The 9,248-nt window shown below is 36.0% G+C and overlaps 1 protein-coding gene across 1 annotated transcript; it reads left to right on the top strand.

The window, feature by feature from the left end:
• On the top strand, positions 1-3,152 carry LOC141392531 (uncharacterized). Its single transcript, XM_073965468.1, has 2 exons — positions 1-24; positions 2,262-3,152. The coding sequence occupies exons 1-2, from the start codon at positions 1-3 to the stop codon at positions 3,150-3,152; spliced, it is 915 nt and encodes a 304-aa protein (XP_073821569.1).
• The last annotated feature ends 6,096 nt before the right edge of the window (positions 3,153-9,248 follow it).

The raw sequence follows: 9,248 nt of genomic DNA, 5'->3' as shown, positions 1-9,248 counted from the left end.
ATGGGTAAATACCCATTAAAATGGGTAAATTGGTTCAAATTGGTAAATAAATACCAAGGAATTTACCCAATAAACTACAAAAGCTAAAATCATTCAATTAGATGCGAAAACGCAGATACCGGCCAAGTTAAAATTTTACCAATTTTGGTCCATATTTTGATAAATCTCTCATATATTGTGACAGCATCATTTTGATTGTTGAGAGCTTTAAGAACGGTTTGTAGTAGATCACCAAACCGAAAAGGAGAAATGCTGGATCGAGATCCAAATATTATCATATATCAGATGGATTAGCTCACGATTTCGGTGGATAATCTTGAGATTTAAGTCCTCCTCGACAAAGCTATAATGTTTGCATTATTCGTTAACTTTTTCGCACAAGCAACTCCAACGACCTATTTGACAGACTACTTTTTTAGTATTCTTTTTTGATTTTCTGTATGACAGAAAAACAAAATTTTGATTTCAAATGTACCCCCTGTTTATGTCGACCGAAAGGTTTCTTGCGATTCCGAAATTGAAAAAAATCATTTTCTGTTGATGTAAACACCTTCGAAACGAAAATCTATGTGACCGACTAGCCAAACGAAATAACACGTAAACTTAAAATTTTCCATGTAAATATGGGTTTATGTATTTCGAAAGGGCTGTCAAAATCACTCACTTGCTTTGTATCTGTCAAGTAGAACGTAAACTCGTGAATAATACCGAAAATCTTAAAACAAATTTATGCAACACATTCTTGAAACAAAATAAAAATTTTATAGACACGTTTTAAATGCGGTTTCATTCATTATTTTGAAGAAATCAATTAAATAAAATAATTCAAAATACCGACACATTTTATTTTCTCAAACAAAACAAATCATACGTATTCCAATGTTTGTATGTACATATATGTGGATTTTGTTTTTATACCCTCAGCCTTTAGGCTAAGGAGGGTATATACACTTTGATACGATGAAAATGTGCCTCATCGAAATAATGGTTTTAGACCCCAAGTATGTTTGGACGAAATGTGTTTCAGACAATTTGGAGTCGATTTAGCCATGTCCGTCCGTCTGTCTGTCGGTCTGTCTGTCTGTCTGTCCTGCTGGCTGGAGCGCACGATAACTCTCGAACGGATGAACCGATTCGGTTCAAATTTTGGCTTTCGTAATATTTTGCCCAAACTTAATTTAAGTTCGAAGATGGGCTATATCGGTCCACTCCTTCCGGTACCTCCCCCACAAAAGTTCGAAAATGTTCGGAAAATTTGTGCGCACGATAACTCTTTAAGGGGGTAACCGATTTGGTTCATACTTTGCCCATCGTGAAATATGTACCAGACTTAGGTTCCAATATGGACTTAATTGGTCTACTCCTTCGGGTACCTCCCACACAAAATTTCGGATAAATTCAGTTTAGGACCTGCTCTCGAATCGCTTTGATTTTTGTTTTAGCAACTTGTATTCACTGGCCCCCATACGACGGTACAAGTTTCATCAGGGGCAAGTCCAAACTTCCTGAGAAAATAGCCGGAAAGTTTCACAAAAGCCCTATGACACCGTGTGAGGTGGTTGGAGCGCAAGATAACTCTCCAACGGATCTGCTGATTGGGTCCAAAATTTGGCCTTAGGAATATTTTGTCCAAACATAGTTTAAGTTCGAAGATAAGCTATATCGGTTCACTCCTTCAGGTACCTCCCCCACAAAATTTCAAAAATTTTCGTACGGTAGCTTTTGAAGGGAGTGGCCGAATTGGTCCATACTTTACACATCTTATTATATCTACCAGATATAGATCAGGTTCAAATATGGACAATATTTGTACACTTTATCCAGTACCTCCCAAACAAAATTTCGGATAAGTTCACTTTAAGAACTGCTATCGAATCACTTTTATTTCATGGCTTCATATGTAGTGGCTGGAAATCGACTTCCATAATGGTGAATGTCGATAAATTCCTTTAAGTAATTCCCCCGCAAAACTTCTGCTCTTTAATCTTATCAACATTTTTGTCGGTTCATACGTTCAACAATTTTAAAACCCTCTAAATACCTTCGTTTTTTGGGAAAAAAGTTGTTTCAATATACACAGGCTGAGGGTATATCTCTGTCGGCCAAGCCGACTGATACTTTTTTTACTTGTTATTTCTCATTTGGATCCCATTTATGGAACATAGTTGTTATTTCTCATTTGGCTCCCATTTATGGAACATAGTTGTACAAATGTACATTCAAATTAGTACTATTTCGCATAGGATACGTAATGGCAGTAGACGATAGTTTGCGAAATACATACCTCTAAAGCACATTTTGCATTGGGAGGAGGAGAAGGTGGTTCCAGCCAAGCCAATGATATACCCCTGCCGTCTCATCCTCATTCTCAGCATCTTAAGCCACAACTATTACAACAGCAGACCTCTGAAATATCCGAAAGGTCCTCTGTCTATGGTGGACGACTGAAGGGAGCCTATATTGCCTGTGAAAATTTAGCCGATCTCTGTGATGAAACAAAAATCAAGAATAGCTCCATATCACATTTGGCCAGTTCACCCACAGAACGCCACAGCATGCCCAATATGTTTGTGGGCAATCGTTTTAATCGTAGTTCCAAAACGGAGGTATATGTACCCACTTGGCAGGATCGTAATGACATGCAAAATCAAAGTGCCGATGCAGTGGAAATAACAACACCTGGTAGTGATGCTGTGGATGGGGAGGTGCATGCCAGTATCTTGGACCTGCCAGCCATGTGTCGTGAGGCACCGGATAAATTGCAAGCAGAACTGCTTTACAATTTCAATGAACACCAACAACTGCAACTAAATGATGTTATAGCCCCTCCCTCCATGTTTAATTCCAAAAATTTCCATTTATCACAAACGGAGCTTTCTTTTGAGCCCAAGAGAAGCAGTAATGAGGAGACTGGGCAGCCTCGGAGAAATTCCGTCAAACGTTGTATTAGCTATCATTATATACCCCTTGCCGCCGGCTCCCAGGCCCTAGAGGGTGGAGGAGGAGAGGCTAATAGTTCCATAACCAATCAGGTACCACCTGATAGGAACAACAACGAAAATCGTAGACCTTTCCCGCTTGGTGATAACAACCAGGACAGCTCAACCAGCACCACTACCTCGCCTAAATGCAAATGCTGTGAAAGTTCCTAATGCCCCAGTCCAAGATCCAGTGATTCCGGCATGGCAGGTAGTTGTACCATAAACTCCCCAGATCCCCCCGTGCGCGAAGGTGGAGCCTATGAGCCCTTTTATGATGTAGATGGTAATCTGAAATTACTCTCCAGCAACAATGATCTCACACGATTTGATGTCTGTGGCACATTTCGTGAAAAGTTTTTTGAAAATACCCAGCAGCAGCAGGAAGAGGGGGAACAAAATCCTCACCATGCACCACAAACAACTTCTTTAGAATTCCAAAGGAATAGTAAAAGTATTTTTATTAGTTCTACAGCCCCATCCCACAATCAAGCATCCACGTCTTCCAATGGTTTCATCTTTACCTCACAGAGTCCATATGAACCCAGCACCCCCGCAACCACCAGCAGCAATTCAGCCAATACCAATGAAACATCTGAAGCTGTTTTTCGTTCCGGCATGTATGTATTATCTATATATGAAGAAAAGTCAAATTATTGTTAGTTTTCCATCGGAAAAAATTTAAGTAAAAACGTAACCGGAAGACGCAGTTGAGGACAAGATTAATGATATTGCCACTCTTATTGCCACTTATGGCAATAAGTAAAAACGTAACCGGAAGACGCAAAACATTAAAAAAAGAAAGCACACACAAAGGAATTTACGACAACAACAACTTATTTATTTAATGAGAGGGAAAAACATAAGTGGCAAAATAATATTAATATAATAATAATTATCTGATTAAACATTTGTTTATTGATTGGGTGATATTTGTGATATTAATATTAATGATATTGTATCTGATTAAATATAGAAGAACATGAACAATATGATTATATCATAATAATAATAATGAATAATAATGAATTATCTGAATTACTATCTGACAAGATAAAAATTCCTATTAAAAAGACAGCAATGAAATAACAAAATAGCAAAAGATTGTATTTATCATCCAACCATTTTTCGATTTTTGTGAGAATTGCTGAAGATTTCCGTGGATCTGCAATAAGACGTTTGTGATTTTTCGATTTTTGAAACATGATAACCGTACATACAGGTATGTATTATCTATATATGAAAAAAAGTCAAATTATTGTTAGTTTTCCATCGGAAAAAATTTAAAACAAGTAAAAAGTCGTTATGTTCGGCCGGGCCGAACTTTTTATACCCTCCACCATAAAATAGTTTTAATTAAAATGGAATAATTAGGGTCCTTTTAAAATTTTAGGTGAAACAACTTTTCGACAATGGATAGACTCCTACTGCATCCCACTATTGCTTAAATTACACTGTGAACACAAATGTTGGGGCAGAGATAATTCCTTTTGGAGATGAAAGCTCTTGGTATGTGTATATTAAAAACCCCGAAGGACAGATGCGCCGTAAGTTGAACTTCCGAGTTATGGCGTGATGAAGTTTTTGCAGGAGACCCTGTAAGCCATCATGAATTAGCATTATATCTTTGTTTCTTGTTTTGTAGAGCACTTAAGCAACAGTTAACAAAGATATAACGCTAATTCCTGATGGCCCACAGGGTCTCTAACAAAAATTTCATCACGCCATATCGCGGAAGTTCGACTCACGGCGGATCTGTCCTTCGGGGTTCATAATATACTCACCAAGGCCTTTCTTCCCCAAGAGGAATTTTCCGTGCCCCAGACTTTCAACTCCATTTTGTTGCACAGTGTTATCTAACCTAATCTAAAAAAATGTGTTCAGCTAGGTGAAAGGTACCACGTACGGGGCTATATCAAAGAGTCAACATATCTTTAATTGTTTTGGCGGAAAAGTTTTATAGTTGAAGGGAACTTCAATAGTCAAATTGAGGGTAGTTTCATCAAAACAATGTAGACCCTCAAAAATGGACCCATGTTGACGAATTTTAGTTAAGAAATTTCGTGACCACTGAAAATTCCCGAAAATCGGGAGGTACAGTTATATGGGGAGATATTCCAAAACGTGGACCTATATTGACGATTATTTTTGAATAGACAAAATTGTAGATAAAATTCTCAAAATACCGATCATTACAGCTAGTTCGGTTAAAAATTGCAGCTAAAATTCTCAAAATACCGAAAATCGGGAGATACCGTTATATGGGGGCTATACCAAAACATGGACCTATGTTGACGATGTTTGGTGGAGATGTTTCATGACCACTGAGAACCTCAAATGGCAAATTACAGCTAGTTCGGTCAAAAATTGCAACTAAAATTCTCAAAATACAGAAAATCGGGAGATACCGTTATATGGGGGCTATACCAAAACATAGACCTATGTTGACGATGTTTCGTTGGAGATGTTTTATGACCACTGAGAACTTCAAATGTCAAATTACAGCAATTTCGGTTAAAAACTGTAGCTTAAATTCTCGAAATACCGAAAATCGGGAGGTACCGTTATATGGGGGCTATACCAAAACATGGACCTATGTTGAAGATGTTTGGTGGAGATGTTTCATCACCACTGAGAACCTCAAATGGCAAATTACAGCTAGTTCGGTTAAAAATTTTAGCTAAAATTCTCAAAATACCGAAAATCGGGAGGTACCGTTATATGGGGACTATACCAAAACATGGACCTATGTTGACGATGTTTCGTGGAGATGTTTCATGGCCACTGAGAACCTCAAATGTCAAATTACAGCTAGTTCGGTTAGAAATTGTAACTAAAATGCTCAAAATACCGAAAATCGGGAGATACGATTATAAGGGGGCCATACCAAAATATGGACCTATGTTGACGATGTTTGGTGGAGATGTTTCATGACTACTGAGAACATCAAATGTCAAATTGCAGATAGTTCGGTTACAAATTGTGGCTAAAATTCTCAAAATACCGAAACTCGGGAGGTCCGTTATATGGGGGCTATACCAAAACATGGACCTATGTTGACGATGTTTGGTGGAGATGTTTCATGACAACTGAGAACCTCAAATGTCAAATTACAGCTAGTTCGGTTAGAAATTATAACTAAAATGCTCAAAATACCGAAAATCGGGAGGTACGATTATAAGGGGGCCATACCAAAACATGGACCTATGTTGACGATGTTTGGTGGAGATGTTTCATGAACACTGAGAACCTTAAATGTCAAATGGCAGATAGTTCGGTTAAAAATTGTGGCTAAAATTCTCAAAATACCGAAAATCGGGAGGTACCGTTATATGGGGACTATACCAAAACATGGACCTATGCCCATATCCTCTGAGATATAAGTTTGTTGATCACTAGGAACCCTAAGTGCCAAATTACAGCTAATTCGGTTTCCAAATGTGGCGAAGAACGTCAAAATACCTCAAATCCGGAGGTACCGTTATATTGGGGCTATACCAAAGAGTGGACCGATATAGCCCATCTTCGAACTTGACCTGCCTATGGAAAAAATACCCTCGGGTGCAAAATTTCAGCACTCTATCTCAATTATTGCGGACGCTAGAGTGATTACAACAGACGGACAGACGGACAGACGGACATGGCTAGATCGTCTTAGAATTTTATCCTGATCAAGAATATATATACTTTATAGGGTCGCAAATGATTAGTTCGATGTGTTACAAACGGAATGACAAACTTAATATACCCTCCATACTATGGTGGAGGGTATAAAAATTTTGTAAGCTGTAAGGTCTAGATTTCCTCCCTCCCCCAAGGGACCACATTCAATCGTAATCTATAAATGAAACATTGACTTTATTTTTAACCGGTGCTCCAACAATTTCTGCCCGATGCTACATTTCATTAAATGCAGCAGCACAATTAGAACAACTCTACTCTACTCTCAACAACTCTACTCTAGTCATTTAAAAAAAAGAAAAGTTGACTTTGAAATATATATATTGTTTTTCTTATCTGGTACTGATTTTCCGATTTATTTTTCCTAAAAAATGTTGTTGTTCCTCCTATATTGATATTTTTTCTGTAACTATTATTTTGATATTTTATTTTGACAATTTGTCATTCACGATAAAAAATAGGGATTCCAATATAGACATTTTATATTGGTTAATTTGAAACATTGCATCAAATTGGAGAAATATTTACTAAATTAAACTGGCAATGAGCGGAAAAACGTGTCGCGTACAATGAGAACATGTATACGTGTTTTAAATCAAAATCACTATAAAAGTATTCCAGTAGAATTCCATGTTCATTTGCATCGTTAACATCGGTTAGGTACATGGTACAATAATTTACAGGTAGAATTGGGCTTTGTGAAAAAGTTCGCAATGAATTGCTGAAAGACTGTTTCCTCCACACCAGAGGCATGTTGCAATTGTTGCATCAAATAAAATAAGCAATATTTTGCCAAGCCGAAATAAATACATATATACAAATGTTAACATTTATTTACAAACGTTAATATTTGCAAATTCACATCATACTTACCCGTAGCTAGTTTTGGCACAATGCCTCTATGTTTCGTATTTTATTTTCCCCACTAAATCGAAATTTGCACAGAGAAGCATGTCAGTTAATAAAGGTTATAAAATTAAATATATTAAAAAATATTTTATATGAAATTCACAATTTACAATAAGAATTCATTTGTTTCCACAAGCTAAATAGATCTCTCTTCTACCTTTGCTTGGGCCTTGCAAAATATTTGCAATACAATTACGGAACATTTTTTCAATAAAATGCATGATTTTTCGTATCCATAATATAGAATTGAATCAATATAGGTATTTATTTGTTCCCCAAGCTCAATAGCCTATTTTCTTCCATTTTTGAATGGGACAATTGCCATACAATTACTGATTTTTTTCTAGAAAATCTTGAATGGTAAATATATTTTTGCTATAAAATAGTTATTTTTATTTAAGAAATATTCTAAAATATATACAATGTATTTAAACAATTCTAAAAAAACAACATTTAATTAACAGCATCACTTAATTATTTAGACAAATATCGATAAACAAATATTTTATTATTGATATCCAAAAGAAGTAAGCCCTTTAAAATTTGTTTTACAATTATAATATCAAAATATAAAAGAAAAAACAAAAACAATATTAATTTTAATAATATATCCATAAAATTTGTAATTTTGCGCGTCCGTAAAACAATAATATTAAATCAATATGGAAATTCATTCAATTCGATAAGTTCAACTGATCTGGCTTCTATTTTTGATTGGGCTTTGTGAAAAATTTGGCAATGAATTGCTGAAAAATTTTTTCCTTTACACCAGAGGCATGTTGCAATTCTTGCAACTAATAAAATTAGCAATATTTTGGCAAGCCGAAATAAATACATATGTATGTACATTTATTTACAATTGTTAATATTTGCAAATTCACATCTTACTTACCCGTAGTTGGTTTTTGCACAATGATTCTCACGATTTCCTACTTCCTCGCCGTTGGAATTTATCATTTCCGGCATTGTTTTTCTTATCTGGTACTGATTTTCCGATTTACACTGTGTGTAATTTTTTGAGTCATGGAAAATTAACCATATTCTGACACCGCAGCATGATAGAAGACCAAAAATAGGAAGACATGTATCCTGGCGTTTTTCCCTATCACTTCGAGTTTCGCGGTTATTGGCCCCCAAAGAGCTGATGCCTTGATGTCAAAAGCACTCATTTTAGCAGGCTCATATCTTCTAAACCGCTAAGAATTTTGGTTTACACGTCGAAGCAAAGTTTAAAAAATAATAATTGTGAACACATCAGATCAATTTAACCTCATCTTCTAGGTCAAAATCGTCAAGGTAAAATTTCCATCATAATTTTTTCTCGGATTTTGGTCTTCAGATATCAAACCGATCAAAATTGAAGCAAACAACCAACTACAAAAATGTACCTTATATATCATTAAACAACTTTCTAGAATATGTGAACTCTGTAGAAACGGTTCTTAATGTCCAAAATAGCAAAACAAATGCTATTTTTATCCTCTTTTCTCCGATTCCGGGTCATAGCTACCAAACCGTTCAAAATTCAAGAACACAATCAACTGCAATAATGTAACAAAGATATCAGTAAACAACTTTCTGAAACACAGGAACTGTCTATGAACGGTCCTTAAAGGTGAAAATAGCAAAAAACTTTTGAAAATATTACAATTTTATACTTTTTTCTCCGACTTTGGTCCA

Source organism: Musca autumnalis, unplaced genomic scaffold (assembly GCF_047663935.1).
Source record: "Musca autumnalis isolate F117 unplaced genomic scaffold, ASM4766393v1 scaffold_2, whole genome shotgun sequence".
NCBI lineage: Eukaryota > Metazoa > Arthropoda > Insecta > Diptera > Muscidae > Musca > Musca autumnalis.
Note: the sequence above shows the minus strand (reverse complement) of the source record. Positions and strands in the feature narration are given on the sequence as shown.

Excerpts from the sequence above, each read along its gene's own strand:
- LOC141392531 (XM_073965468.1), top strand. The coding sequence starts at position 1 with ATGGGTAAATACCCATTAAAATGG. Across the intron at positions 25-2,261 it reads GTAAATACCCATTAAAATGG|ACGATAGTTTGCGAAATACA; the intron begins GTAAATTGGTTC and ends TAATGGCAGTAG.